Here is a 16313-nt window from a genome sequence, read left to right as displayed (position 1 = left end):
TGCTTTCTACTCAAATGTTAAACCTGAGTCTACACGAGGAGCCCTTCTTTTTAGTGCAATCTCTTTTGTGCTAGTATTTGCTGAGGGACTATTGGTCTCAGGGGCGGAGGAAGGGGAGTGTGGTGGGGATGGGCCACCCCGGGTGTCACCAGTGAGGGGGGTGACAAAATGCCCGGCGGCACTCACTGTGGGGCCTGCAGCGCACCTGAGCAACGAGTCTCTCCTGGCAGTGACGCTGTGGCTTGGGCACCCACAGGCTCCGCACTGCCCCAAACGGTCTGCTCACTGCCTCCCCCCAGCTGTAGGATGGCTGAGTGGAAGGAGGCAGGCAGACTCCTTGGAGGCCCTGCGGAGCGTCCTGCCCAGACTCACCCTGCCCCACAGATGGCTGGCCCCACCCCTGGGCGCAGGGCACGCATGCCGCCCCAGGCGCCCAATCGGCTTGCTCCACCGCTTAAATGCTCAGTCCATGAAAAAATACTAACCATAGGATAAAATGTTCCCCACTTTCCTGTCAGGATCAAGGATTCAAACATAGCCTTTCTTAAAGTTATGGTGTTTTGTTAGCATTTGGACCAGGGAGAAAATTCATTTGCATTTGGGATCCTCCCAGAATTTCCATAAAAGAAGCCTACCATGATTTTTCCCTGAATGTTTGACCCAATGCAAACAGAAACACCATCACTTTTTTTTTTAAAAAAAGGAACAAAAAGTTAGACACCAAGCTCATTCTGGTACAACCCGCCTCTACTTGATTGTGCTGTAACTGGCCATCAGGTGTGATCAATGTATAATAATTTTGTTTATTTAATGTATATAATTTAAATCCCTTGCCATCATCATGTGATCTCAGGGCAAATCATAACAATTTAAAATACAATACCAATAAGGACAAAACAAGTAAAATATAACTATATAGAGTGGAGTAGTAAGTCATTTGTAAAATACTACATTAGTATGGAATATTTTAATCAATATTTACCACTTATTGCCTACAGATTCCTGTACTTCTCAACCTCAGTCAGGATCCTGACGTGAACCTACCTGTGAAGCCCCTAATCTTTTCACTGGCTATGGGTGCCTGTCTTGGAGGTAAGCTTTGATGTCAGGCTGTGATCCAGTACAGAGGTGATTCTACTGTCTTATCCCACATCCTGATAGACTTGAGATAGCCTGGGAGAAGGAGGGGTGGAAAGATGATTGTGTGTTTGTATGTTTCCTGGTTTGTTTGTTTCCTTGTTTGTTTACATTTCCCCTCACATTCAAAACAATGGGAGACAAAGAGGTGGGAGAAACGTGGCCATGCTCAGAAACGTGTCTAAAGCTATTCCCACTGCACAACGGAAATTTCCCCCTGCACACAGCCTGTGTCCTCCTCAGATTTGCTCCAGAGGGTTCGGTGAACTCTTAGAACAGATTTAGGGAACATGTGGAAGGGGGGAGTTGAGTTCCATTGCACAAGTGTAAATCCTTGCACTGAAAGAGCACATTAGTTGGATACCACCCTGTGTGGATATGATGGACACAGAGTTATTTGGAAAATGCCACCTCCAGTTGAATGTTTCTTTCTTTGACAAAACAAAACAAAAGAGGAGCTGCATGAGCCAGATTGGGACTGTGGTATGGGGCAGGTGTACTTCGGCTGACTGTGATTTCTGAGGTTGGGCGCAGCCGACCTTTATCTGCCAGGGGTTAACCAGAGTGAGGCCTGCTCTTCTCCAGTCTGCTCCGAAGCCCCACCCACTCACCTTGGCCTGGATTGGCCCATAATTCAAAAGTGAGCCAGCAGAAAAGCCTGCCAATCAGAGCAGCCAGCACATAGATTCCCCAACTGCTTCCCTCCTGACCCTAGCATTGCTCCTGGGTGAACTGGAAACCGCTGCACTGGGCCGCAACAGCCACCCACCCCGTTAAGCAGCCATTTCCAACAAGCTTTTCCCTATGAAGCTGTGACTTATCCCCAGAGGCCAATTGAATAAACCCTGAACAAGGAAGGGTGTAATTTTTTGAATTAAACTTAAACCTGCGAAAAGCTTTTGACCTGTTTGGTTTGTAGGATCTCACTGCTTGCTGGGCCACAGCTTTAGAGTAAGTGGATTTACATCCTGCCTGATTTTGTTATTTGAGCAATCCCAAAAAAGGAGCGTTGTGGGCTTGAGTTCATTTGCAATTTAGAAGAACAATATAGAAGAGCCATCTGGTTGCTTTTTAATTCATCTTCGTGCTGATTATTCCCTTTCATATTCCATGAATATTGGCTATGAATAAGTTAGAACAGAAAAACTTGCAAGGACAAAACACTAAGAAGCTTTCCCCCCTGCCGCTCTCCAAGTAAGAAGTAAAACAGTGAGCTAACTGCTGCTTTTAGAAGAAAGAATAATTACTATTACGTTGAGTGAGTTTAATGAAACATTCTGAAATGTTTTTGAATTATTTTGTCCCTCCCCCCCCAATACAAAAGAGCAACATCTCACTCAATGTTTCATTCACCATTCATTCATTTGAAATCAAATAGGACCACCCATTTTCACTGAAATATTCTTTCTTCAGAGTTCAGTGTAGGGATGTTGGAAGAATCTGTTGAAAGTAGATTTATTTATTTTACATTTACATGCCACCTGATTGTAATAAAACCTCCAAGCAGATTACAAAATAAACATTAAAACAGTCAACTAAAACAGCTGAAAATGGGCATTTAAAAAAACATTCAAAAGATAATTAAAATAAACAGTAAGCAAAAACACATGCCAGCATTCTACATGTCAGTTTAGGCTTGCCTAAACAAAAATGTTTTGAGCTAAGGTGCCTGTCTAATGTCAATAGGCAAGGCGTTACAAAGTTTAACTGATGCAACAGTAAAATATTGATTTCTTACAACAGTGGAATACGTTCTGCAGATCAGTGTGGTTGGGGTAAGGTGATCTCACAAGTAAACTGGTCCCAATTAATAATAACCACATTGAACTTGTCCTGAAAACAAACTGGCTGCCAGACCAGTGAAAATTTCTGAGCAGAGATATTATATGGTGGCAGCATACCATAAAATATACAGTATATTTTAAATTGTTATCTGGTGATATTAGTTTAGTGGTATAAGTATGTATGTACTATGTGTTCTTTTCTCCTGTACCTTTTTTGCCTACACTGTTGTAGGTAAGCAAGCAGATCTGAGCAGCCATTTTAAAGATTCCCTTCCTCTCAGCTCTGCTCAGTCAGTCTCTGCTAACTGTTTTCCTCACAGCTTCCTTCTCCTGACACCTCAGTCAGTGCCTGTGCATTATCACATCAGGAGGTTGGGCACTTGCGTATATTATTATTATTATTATTATTATTATCCTCCATGCCTAGTCCTACTTTGTGGAAATGTTGATGGAAAAACAGATTCTCTCTGGGCTCATTTTTCTAGCATTTGTGCCAAACAGGTAGCTGCATTCCAGAAGTGAGTTTACTCCTCAGGGAGTCATGCATTAAATGTGCTGGGCGCTAAATGTGAAATAGTTCCCTTCATAAACAAAATGTCCCTCCATTAATAAAGTGGTCAACAATGTGGCCTCATCCATGGAATAAATATCTGGACCAGTTAATGCCTTTTTCTTCTATATTCCTGTTTCCTAGCTCCTCTGGAGTTGCTAGTGTATAAATTCCTTCTTTTTAGCCCCTTCCCACTGATTATATGTGTTTGTACATATTAAAATTTACATTTACTCAAATTTATAGCTGCTATGGTTTAGGGTGAGTAGTTTCATTTTAAAAGCAGGCTATTCCTAGTAGGTAAGGAAAGATTAAGCCACATTTTGTCTGCTGGGCTGTGCCTGGTAAGGAGAAAGGCTGGTAAGGCCATCATCACATGCAACAGTGGGGAACTTCTGGTCCATGGGCTGAATTAATCTCACAAGGCTGTTTTCCCCAAGCCAAACCCACCTGAAGTCATATGTAATGCTTATCAGCAACCTTTTACTGCAGCCAATGAGGCTCACCCTCAGCATAGCTGTCAACTTACAGATTTGAAAATAAGGTACCAGCAGCCTCGGAAATAAGGGATCAGCAGCCAAAATAAGGGATTTTCAGAGCACAGGTATGTTTGACTTCTGAGCCCCTCTGAGCCAAAGGCAGAAAGCCCAGCCAGCAGCTAAACAAAGCCTCAAGTGGTAGTTCCCATAGCACAGCAACCCGGCAAAGGAGATGCAGCAAGGAAAACCACTGTCACCTCTCCGCTGGGAAGTGCTGAGCAAAGGCGAGTCCCCAGGCAACGCGGCCAATTTGATCGGCACAAGGCATGCAAGCTCCACCCCCCAGTCATTCTTAGACTCCATATTGGGTGAGCAACGCAGCCAAGCAACACAGTTGGAGCCTCCCTGCCGGCAGGAAGGGAGGGAGAGGAGCTGCTTCCTTTGAAACCTGGGAAATTTAAGGGACATAATCAATAAGGGACAGCAGCGGGACACGGTGCTGGGATAAGGGACTTTCCCGCCAAATAAGGGACGGTTGACAGCTATGACCCTCAGTGCCACTCAGCATCAGGTGTCACCTGATGTTATAATAGCATCAAGTGAGTGGCAAGTAGGTGACCACTCCCACCTGTCACATTTGGCCTGCAGCAGGGGGGAGTGACAGCTATCTTGTGCCTGATCTTCTAGTTGTTTATGGGGCGTAATAAAGCTTCGGAAGAACCACCATCCCATCTATTGCATCTCACCTTTTACAAAATAAACGTTCTTGCAAAAATCCCCCTATGTTTTTCCCAAAGCCATTAAGTTTCCAGTGCATTTGAAAGGTTGCTGAAAAGTCTGTCCTGGATTTTCCATCCCTCAGGAAAGTGAGAATGAAATACTTGTGGCAGAGTTGGCAATTGCTTTTACGAATTTTGCTATACTTCACAGCTACAGAGATATAATACATATTTTGCATATTTATTCACAGAATAAGGAAAGAATTTTGTTGATGGCAGCAATACACTCTGTTCCCAGTTTCATATCAACCAGTTTGTCTTGGTTTTTTCAAATATATATATTTGAAAAATCTGACTTTCTTTCTAGATTCTCTGTGCCTGCTTAAATCCTGCCAATAAAACATCCATCAAAGGATCTGTGTTTGCACTGAATGTCTCTCTCCCTGTTTCTGTAGTGGTACTTAAGCTAACATCACAAGTCTCCTTTTGTAACCTATCTTGCTCTTCCTTTATTCTCAATTTTTGCCTAAAAATGAAACTTTATGGTCCAGTGCTTGGCTGGTGCCTATTCAGTAGAACTCTTCAAACCTCTCTTACATGTTTGCTGCTTCTGTCTTTTAACACTCCCCTACCATCTGAATATAAGGATTCCTTGTTTGCATCTGTGCTTTCTCATCCATTTTTCAAGGTACTCCCATTTACCTAATGGTGTTCTGCCCATGTTTTAAAATTTAATTTGGTCCTTATTTAATGTCCATCCTTTTTACCTATCAGTTATTCTTTCAGTTCGAGGTATAACCTTGTTCTTGCCTCTCTACCTCAAGAAGCCACTCATCATCTCAACAATAATTTGCTTCCAGTTTGGCCAACCTGTTATCTGCTTTGAAGGCCTTAGTGCATCTGGGATCTAGTCTCCAAGCTTTGAATTTCTGTAATACTGAGCCAGCTGTGCTTTGAACAAGCTTCAGTATTTTGCTCTGCCGTATTGTTTTCTTTCTAGAACAGAATGTGGGGTTGCCCTTTAAGACTTCTTGGAAACTACTGGCCCATAAACTGGCAACAACCAGATTAGTGGCTGGGATTCTATCTAGAACTACAGTGGTGCCTCACAAGACGAAATTAATTCGTTCTGCGAGTTTTGTCGTCTTGCGATTTTTTTCGTCTTGCGAAGCACGGTGTTGGGAAAGTTTTGGAAAAGCTTCAAAAATCACCAAAGTCTTTAAAAACCTCAAAAAAGGCTACCACACCGCGTTCTATGAGTTGCTCCTCGAAGTCAAGTCGCAACTGTATTAACGGTGTTAAGAAAAAGAAAACAAACTTGCAAGACGTTTCCGTCTTGCGAAGCAAGCCCATAGGGAAAATCGTCTTGCGAAGCAACTCAAAAAACCAAAAACCCTTTCGTCTAGCGAGTTTTTTGTCTTGCGAGGCACTCGCCTTGCGAGGTACCACTGTATCTAGATTCCTCTGTGTCAGCTCCTAGAGTTGTTGAATTTTTCTGATGTGTCTAGTAACTTCATTATGTAATTTTCAGTGTATGCTGAAGATGCATGTTTTTACTCTGGCCATTGACACTTGAGATATATATTTTAGAACCTATCTGGAGCATTTCCCCCCTCTTTATTTTACTGCCAAATGACTTTAAAAGGAAAATAACTTGGTTTCCTTACCAAAAGGATCATGCAATCTTTAGGTTTGTAAAGATGCAGGCTGTACAATTTCTCTTTTGGAGAGTTTTTGTTTGCTTGGTTTCTATTGTAGCTGGAAGCCAAAGGCCACATAGCTCCTTGCTTGTTCCTGGAAGCACAGAGAGAAGGGAACCTTCTAAGCTCCATCCCCACTCTGGTTAACACTTTCATGTACGCAAGTGTGGGTCAGTAACTGTATATTACAACACAGTCTACAGCCATTATTCAGTCTACAGGGGAAGCTCTGTCCTCCCCATCTGCAACTCTCCTAATTGACTTATGGGGCCCTGGGTCAGAGAATATGCACATCCAGGACTTTTTTTTTCAGATGGAACTCACTGAAACTCAGTTCTGGTACCTCTCAGGTGGTGCCATTGCCATTCTAAGAGAACAAGGGAGGCATTCATAGTGAGTTCCAGCACCTCTTTTTCTAGAAAAATAGCACTGTGCACATCAGGTCTGAATTCAAGCTTGACTACCCATGGCTTTGGCCTATTGCACGAAGTATTGCCAGTTATTGATGCAATGATGAGAAAGTGTTGCTGCTGTTAGTATGTACCGTATTTTTTGCTCTATAAGACTCACTTTTTCCCTCCTAAAAAGTAAGTGGAAATATGTGTGCGTCTTATGGAGCGAATGCAGGCTGCACAGCTATCCCAGAAGCCAGAACAGCAAGAGGGGTTGCTGCGCAGTGAAAGCAGCAATTCCTCATGCTGTTCTGGCTTCTGAGATTCAGAATTTTTTTTCTTCTTGTTTTCCTCCTCCAAAAACTAGGTGCGTCTTGTGGTCTGGTGCATCTTATAGAGCGAAAAATACGGTACATAGCAATTCACGGCTATCTTCTGATACATTAAGGTGCTTTGCATTACTAAAAGAGGAAGACTGTAAGAGAGCAGAAATGGAATTTGTGTCCAGTCAAAGCCAAGTGATACTTGGCATCACTAAATCCTGATAGTGGTAAGATGCCAGAATGTGCTGTCATTTATATAACACAGATTTGCAGATTTTAAAAATGAGAGCAGGAAAGATGATGGAAAAGCATCCATCCATAATGGACTGGTAGATATCACAATGGATAGCAACCGGAAACCAGATGAAGATAGAATAATAGTGAGACCGCAAATGAAACTTGTCAAGTGTACTGTCACCGTGAAGCATTAGGAAAATATTTCCTGTAAGCAAATTCCCTGTCAAATTGCTATAATTCATATGTAAATCTGAGCATGAAGATGGTCTTAAAGTTGTGTAGATGAATGTTTGTCCATTCCAATTTCCTTTCTCATTTGGTTTTGGCCCAACTTTCACATCATGTCCATCTCAACTTTGGGACCCTCATTTCTTGCTGCTACCTCATTTTAACCTTACCTCCAGCTCCTGCATGCTTTCATTCTCCTTTTCAGTCTTATTCAGCTGTAGCTCAGAGATGCTAGCCACAGGGAAAAGTAGGGGAAGCTGAACAAGTTTACCCCATCCTACTTTATTTTCCTCCCCATTGCAGAGGCCTATCAAGAGGTCCGCCAACTTCAGCTTTTTCCAGCTTGCAAGAGAATAATGTTCAAATTCTGTCCAGAGGCTACAGAGTAGGGAAACCAAATTGGATGTAATAGATTTTCAATTACTGCTGGGATTAGTGCTATTCTCAAACTGTCACAGACTTTTCACAAGCACAGCTGCCATGGCGCTAACCTCTTGCTGATCTCAGTGCTCCAGTCACAATTTCTTTGCAAGATGAGATGCTGTAGCTGCCCTTCATTTCATGTCACAAATTGCTAGTTTCTGGTCCAAGCCTTCCCTGCTCTTGTCAAGATCATGGCAAAGGCCCTTATTTCAGATTTCGTTCCAGTGCTCCCTTAATCTAAATCAAAAGCAGCCTCTTCAGACAGCAATGAACGAATGACACAGCTCATCTGGAAGTTCAGAGGTGGATGACTATAGTCTTCCACCAATTTGGAAATGATGGAGGCACTGGCACAATCTTCATGATTTTTGTGGTGTTTGGTCTTCTAAAATGCCCAAGCAGCAATGTGGTAGGTTTGAATGGCGTGTGTGTGGGAACCTGTGGGAGAAAGTATTCCTATCCTTTGTTGTTAACTCCTTAAAGTTACTCCTTACAGCAGCTTTTCATTTAAGGAAAAAGTCAGGGTTTCTGTTTATTTGCATTTCTCCCCAAAGTAGCTTTTAGAAATAATAATTAATAATTAATAATAATCACCTTCACAGTAGAATCAGATGTGTTGAAACTAAGAAGTTTGAGGGGATGTGGTAATATAGGAACATATTGTTTTTCATGCATGGTGGGAATGTACCGTATTTTTCGCTCTATAACACGCACCCGACCATAACACGCACGTAGTTTTTAGAGGAGGAAAATCCGTAGGCATGCCACCTGTAGGCATTCCCTCCATAACACGCACAGACATTTCCCCTTACTTTCTAGGAGGAAAAAAGTGAGTGTTATGGTGCAAAAAATACGGTAAATTTGTCCACACATTCTGCACAAGGGTCTTCAATATCAGTTCCAAAATTGTTAAACAACCTCTCTCACCAAATCCAGCTTTAGCCCTGCTCTCATTTAACCTAGATTCTGATTTTACTATTCAACATAAATATCTAACTTTCTTTTCACTGACGGCTACACATCTGGCATGCTCTGGTCCATGGGGTCACGAAGACGCGGATACGACTAAATGGCTAAACAACAACAACATATTTGGTGATAGACTTTTTTATTTTTTTATTTTTTTAAATCCCAGGCTGAGCTACCCCTTGAGGTACGGTTCAACAATATCTGGGATGGCAAAAATCCGCCAACCGCATACAAATCGATCTGGACAGCCTGATACAAAAACCCCCACCCACCCCATTCACACACACAGGAAAACAAAGTTCACCACAGCCAATCACAAACAAGCAAACACACCCTAGGCCAACCCCAACCTCTCTTGCCATCAAAGGAACACAAGTGAATAGTAAAGAGAACCCGCACAAGTGATGCTGACACAAAACCCCACACATACATTAAGTAGAATAGAAGCATTGCCACCCAACCCCAGCCCCACTCACCATGCCCCCCTCCACCTCTTTCCCCCTTTTCTTCCTAAGGTAACACTAATGTCTCAACAAATGAAACTGATCTGTGGAAAATGTAACTTGAAAAAAAAGACATTGCATATACTTTTAAATACATCTTTAATTAAAAATACGTGGGTTTTTAAAAAAAAAAAATCTGGGACAGGGCTATTTCAGAATGACTAGCTGGGTAGCAAAAGTTGTTATAAAGAGAGACACCATAGAAAATTTCTTCCACTAGTTTCGCAAACATGTCTATGGACAGCCTAGGTTGACCATTAATGCCCTAAGATTACGTAAAATTACACTAGACTCTTAATGCTATGTCCCCCCCCCCCCCCGTGGACATTGTATTAAATCGGATTTAATAAAAAAAGAAACTGAAAGAAGAAAAAAAGAAACTAAGAAGGGGAGAAAGCTTGTGCTGCTGCAACCTTATTCTTCTTCAAGTAGACAAAGAAACACCAGACACTTAGATCTACAACTCACATCAGCAGCCAATACACATTTTCACGCGGAAAGTCAAGGAAGCAAACTTACAACAGAGTTAAAACAATTCAGTTGCAGTTAGAGGGGACTCAGGGTCATACTGCACAATGCTGTCTAGCACAAAGTACATCTGCATGTGCAGCAAGGCTGTGTGTGTTGGGGGTAGACCAGAAAGGCTTGGACCCCTATTTCTCTGCGTTGGGCCTCAGAACTCTTGTCATTTTAGGCAACTAATTGTGCTCCAGTGTAAAGGACACATTTTGAAAATAAGCACTTCATTCTATTGTTCTTGCATGCATTTTTTGTGGGGGGAGGGAGAGGGAAGGAACAACCCATCATTTTTCATTATTCCTCCAATCAATAGCCCAACTTGCTATCAGCAGAGATCTGTATCCCTCCCCACCCTGCTTCCTAATCTCACTTTCATTTTATCTTACTCATACATTTTTGTGTTTGAAACAAATAATCAGCAAGTTTCTCAGAATATTTGCAGAAGATGTCGTTTTGGCAACACAGCTCTCTCACACACTCCCTCTCTCCGCCTTCATTGAGGACAAAGACAGGTCTGCCTCTGAAAACCTTCAGCTATTTATAGACAGGGAGGTTATTGTTCAGGTGATATCCTTTCAGGTGCATGTGAAATGATTGATTTCCCCCTCCTTTGCATCTAAGTCTGCTAGCTGATCTAATTGAGTGGCAAAGCCAAAAGATAAAGAGCCTCGATATCAGCTCGAATTTGTTTTTGTTTTGAATTACAGGTAATGGGACATTGATCGGAGCATCTGCAAATGTTGTTTGTGCAGGAATTGCAGAGCAACATGGCTATGGCTTCTCTTTCATGGAATTTTTCAGGTACCATTTTAGACTCGAAACGAATCTGTGTTTAAATTTGCCTCTAAAAAAGTGGGGATTTGCTCTACAAACCAAAATGAGTCAGGCAGAATAGTCCATATGGCACAGGGGTGGGAAATCTGTAGCCTTTTGGATTATATTTGACTTTGACTTCCTTAAGCCCCAACTATCACGATGATGAAAGTTGTAGGTCAGTATTAACAGGTGGGCCACAGATTCCCTAGCTCTGATATAGTATTTAAGAAAAAAAAAGGGGGGGGGCTGCTGCTGGTGGAAGCCAATGACATATAAATCCATTTTGGTGACACAAATGGTATTTATTGCAGGGATTGTGTTTGACAATTGAAACACCTTCATCTCTCTAATGAGAATAACAATAAATGGAGGGGGTGAACCCTTTTCATGTAATTGTTTTCCCCCGCATGAGTTGTTATAACACAGGATTCTCATTGCTAACGTTAAAAAAATCTATAAAATATATATTCTAATATTTTAAAAATATTTTCAATTATAAACATGGAGGGGTGGGATAGCAAATTTGTGAGATCATAATGAGGGCTGAATTATTTACAATCTAAACTGATTTCGGCATAACTTAAAAGATTTCGGTGGTGTTTGGCACAGAATACCTGATTTAGTTTAATGCAGCAGTCCTCCAAGATAATTATGTTTATCACTGGCTTGCATCGCTACTTCTGCCTTATGATCAATGAATGCCTTAACTATGCCACACAATCAAAAAACAAAAACAAAAAACAACAAAGCAAATTAGTTTAAGTTTGTTCTGCAGACATAGATATGGCTGTTCAAGATGGTAGACTATTAGGTGCTAACCACTGCAAAATTAGATTTGCTTAGCTGTATACAGAAGATAGCTTTTCTGAGGCCAGGGCAATATGATAGAGGGATCATTACCCACAGTTTACAGTCCCCTTTCCCAGTAGCTCCCTTGTAGTGCTTCAAGAACTTACGGAAACTGTTTAACTGTGGACCAATGAGCATGTGTGCCAGAGATTTTGCTCAAATAATGCTAGTATATCTTACCACGATGAAGTCTCTGAAAAAACAACCATCAGCTGCACTTAGCTGTTGATGTATGCCAGGTTGTGCCAGATAACATTTGGTATAGGATTAAAGGCACATGGTGAGATATGAGCTTTTTACCATATTTGCGTTTGTTTGCTTAAAAAAACCCAATTGCATTCATTTATGCATTCCGACTCTAAAAATAAATAAATCAGTGCACAGTTGTCGTAAAGTATGAGAAGATTATTGATGCGTTCAACGAAGCATGTTCTCAACCATCCTTTCTAAATATACCCCACCAGGGAAATAGACGTCTAATAATATTTTGATTTAATTTTGGATGACGGCCACCGTAAACACTTTTCTTTAGAGAGTTACGTTTGGGCACTTGTTTCCCCATTGTCATCAGTTTCAATATGTTATGTTGGAATCGCAGTGTTTATCGGATGATAGCATACCATAATATTATAGGACCACCGTTGGATCCCTACTTTCAAGGTGTTAAAGATGTGGTGTCAAATCTTATGGTTAGCTTCTGTTTCATCACTTCCTGGGAGGTGGCTGGCTGTCAGTGACAGACCCATGTCCCAGTTTTGTCCATTTACTGGAATGAAGTCCATGCAACTGAAGCTACCATTCTGGGTCACAAGCACCCTACTGGTAAGCAGTACTATCTGCTGAGAAGGATAGTGTTGGAAGGGATCTCATGGTCACCTAGTTCTGCCTCCTGCCATTGCGAAGTGCATTTTCTTTTACCCAGTTAACGTAAGAGACATTTGCACAGAAACTGTAGCACTATGATTGGTCCTCCATTTGCATTTCTCACAAAAGGTGTAGAATATCAAATTGCTGCTAGCCTCTGCTTTAGAATCCTTTCTGAAATAGCTATGCAGACGGTCGGTTCAGATATAACCTTTTCCACATGTATGCTTCCATGAGAATACTTTCATAAGCACTTCCATGGACAAAAAATCCCATCATGTCGAAAAGGTGATTCTCCCCCTGTGATTCTGCATTTGGAGTAAACATGTTTTTTTTGTGTTAAATGATGCATAGCCAAACAGTAAAGGTCATGTGGATCATTACACCAATGTGCTTGTCATTACTATCATTTATGATCATAAGGAAAAAGAAAAGTCTGTTGAAAGAGAAGAAAGGTTTTTGCTTTTAGTCAAAAGGAGGTCAACTCTTTTAAGAAATTAGGTAAAGGTAAAGGGACTCCTGACCGTTAGGTCCAGTCGCGGATGACTCTGGGGTTGTGGCGCTCATTTCGCTTTATTGGCCGGTGTACAGCTTCCAGGTCATGTGGCCAGCATGACTAAGCTGCTTCTGGCGAACCAGAGCAGCCCACGGAAACGCTGTTTACCTTCCCGCCAGAGCGGTACCTATTTATCTACTTGCACTTTGATGTGCTTTCGAACTGCTAGGTTGTCAGGAGCAGGGACCGAGCAACGGGAGCTCACCCCATTGTGGAGATTCGAACCACTGAACTTCCAATCGGCAAGCCCTAGGCTCTGTGGTTTAGACCACAGCACCACCCACCACTTACTCCCAAACTATGTTTTTGCATCTAACATGCAATTATTATTATTATTTTAATTCAAATTATATCAACTGGGGGTGGTGGGACTGATAATTAATGGGATCAGAGCCCTGCTTTCATCTTGAGGAAAATCCCTTTCTTGTTCAAAACTGCTAATACTACAACACAAAAACACAAGGAATAAGCATCAGATAAAAATACAGGAAACCACAAGATCTGTAGCAAAAAGTGGATGAACCAGCCAAAGAAAGTTAGCCAAGACTGAAGAAAAAAGCTTAAAAAAGAAACCAACCAAAAAGGGCTTATTGTGTTTACATCATAGATGGTCAAAACAGCTCTCCTGAGAGTAGACACTACAATGAAGACAGCCCTTAAAAGTGCTTGTGCTAAGTGCATCTCAGACTCTCCTGATGACCTTAGTGGACAAATTTAGGATCAAATAGGAGGAGGCAGTCCTGTAGGCATCCTGAGCTCTTAAAGTAAACCCCAGCAACCAGTGCAACTGTTAATCGAGTTACATGATCCTAAAATCTGGTCCTGGTCTGCAATTTACCTACAAGGCATGTGATGTAATCAAGGCAATGTGTAACCACAGCCAAGTCCATCTTTCCTTGCAATTGGTGCAGTACTGTTGTTAACCTGATTTTCAAGGGCAGTGCTGCCTCATCCAAGAGAGGCTGAATCTACTTGGTCTTCCTAGCTAAGAACACTTCTGTCTCATCTGGATTAAGGGAATGTCATAAATTATAATGCTGTATTCCATTAAAAATGGAGTTTTTATATTTTCAAAATATGCCACCCCAGTCCATTCCTACTTAAAATATTTCCGGGACATCCAAGTTTTAAAAAATAAATTATAAATGAAGCTAAGGTTATAAACTATTTGAAGATAATTGGCAACATCATATTATGTAAAATAAATAGGGCCATATTGATCTGGCAGATCAAGTTCTTCTTTAAGATGCTATTCCCATCAAGGCCTCAACTAACATATGGAACCCTAAATAGAATCCTGTACTATGTAGATCTTTGTGGGCTTTGACTGCTTCCTGTCTCCTCACTCTATTATGGTGGAAAATGAGGACCACTGCTTTGCCAAGCTGGAAGACTTTTCAGGGCTGTGTTCTTGGGTGCTTAATTTTATTTTTTAAATATTAAAGATTTTACAGCGAATAGTCGAGGGCTTTATGTGGCAGAAATCAGATGCTTCTAAATAGAAATAAAAGCTTTTTATGGACAAGATTTTTACGGCAAATATGCCAATACCTGTCTGAAAGAACATGGCACATTAAAGCCTGTACAAAGAATAACTGTCTTTACACACATCCAGCTGTGTGTATGTATTGCAAATCTGTCACAGGACTGATTAATCGCATGCCCATGTAATATTAGAGATGTCAGAAACCCTCTTGTGCTCAGGAATAATGCTTCAGAGTTTTTGTTAAAAGGCCCTCCTGCAGGTTTATTCTTTTAGCTGTGCCATTTCCTACATTTGGTACAAGTGTTTCAAAAGAAAATTCTAGGAGCTTAAATTGAGATCAAAGGAGAAACTAGCTTTTATCATACTGAAAGCCAAGAAAATGAAAGATCCATTTCGATGGTTGGGTTAGCTGCTTGCTTTTATAAGATGGGATGAATCTACCTGAGATCGGGGGGTGGGGGCGGTTTGGAGTTCATAACAACAAAAGAAAAATGGTCACAGACGAATCTCAACACAATCACATACCAAAGGGGAGGGGGAATAAGAAAGAACTTGCTATAGAAAGAAGATGGGAAACAGAGAAAAGTATTTTCATAATGAAGTTGCCACAGGCCAGATATGTCACCTAAAATAGGGATGGAGAGAAAATTGATTCAGTTCACATTTAAATGATAAATCACATAATATGCACTTTCCAAAACAATATATAAACTAAAACACCACCATCCTTTGAAATTTGCTCTTTCTGAATTTTGTCTCCTGACAATATGTACACAAATATGTACACAAGAGGATCGGGTGGCTCTGTGGTATAAACCACTGAATCTCTTGGGCTTGCCAATCAGAAGGTCAGCAGTTCAAATCCACGCAACGGGGTGAGCTCCCATTGCTCGGTCCCTGCTCCTGCCATCCTAGTAGTTCGAAAGCACGTCAAAGTGCAAGTAGATAAATAGGTACCACTCTGGTGGGAAGGTAAACGGTGTTTCTGTGCGCTGCTCTGGTTCGACAGAAGCGGCTTAGTCATGCTGGCCACATATCCCAGAAGCTGTATGCCGGCTCCCTAGGCCAATAAAGCGAGATGAGCGCCGCAACCCCAGAGTCATCTGCGACTGGACCTAATGGTCAGGGGTACCTTTACCTTTACTACGACGACGATGACTACTACTAGTAATAATAATAATAATAATAATAATAATAATAATAATAATAATGGCTGTTGTAAGATCAGATCAATTAAGAGTGAGAGTAGGGTTGCCAACAAAACTGGATTTTTCAACTTCAGTCAGGAAAACCATATTCTGCAAGGTACTTAGTACTGGGCTGAGTGAAAATTGTACATAGGAAGTTCTTCTGGGCCAAATAGTTCCTGTTTCTAGAGAGGACAAAGTTATTGATCCCCTTAATGGAAATGGCAGTGCTAGAAACTAAACTGCAGGTGTTGCCTGAAGTGTGACTGGTTGGAATGTTGAGTTCTAGTTTTGTGCTGTAAACCCAAAACTTGAAATATTCAGTTCAACTCAATGGGATTTGCTTCCAAGTAGACATGTATAGAATGGTACTCTTAGCTGACATATATACATGGGGACTCAATGTCCACCAGATACACCTGTTGTTTGGTTGACGAGGTCTGTGTCAATGTAGAGGTGCATATAAATCGATGAGCTGGATGAAAAGGCTCTGCAAGCCTAATTTGGCCCAGAGGTTAATGTTTCTCCACTCCTGTGTTAAATACTGTACTATTAAAAGAACAAAAAAATAAATTTAATATTTCTTCTCTTT

At 41.4% G+C, this 16313-nt stretch overlaps 1 protein-coding gene across 2 annotated transcripts in view; it reads left to right on the top strand.

Annotated features, from left to right (window-relative positions):
- Positions 1 to 16313, top strand: part of OCA2 (OCA2 melanosomal transmembrane protein) — a 159666-nt gene that overhangs the window by 122074 nt on the left and 21279 nt on the right. For both annotated transcript variants that reach the window (XM_081197573.1, XM_081197572.1), the window contains exons 22-23: positions 999 to 1092; positions 10671 to 10764. In XM_081197573.1, coding sequence (XP_081053699.1) covers positions 999 to 1092; positions 10671 to 10764 — 188 coding nt within the window. The remainder of the gene's footprint in view (positions 1 to 998; positions 1093 to 10670; positions 10765 to 16313) is intronic.

Source organism: Podarcis bocagei (genome assembly GCF_964188305.1).
Source record: "Podarcis bocagei genome assembly, chromosome: 6".
Lineage (NCBI taxonomy): Eukaryota > Metazoa > Chordata > Lepidosauria > Squamata > Lacertidae > Podarcis > Podarcis bocagei.
This window is presented reverse-complemented; position numbering and strand designations above follow the sequence as displayed.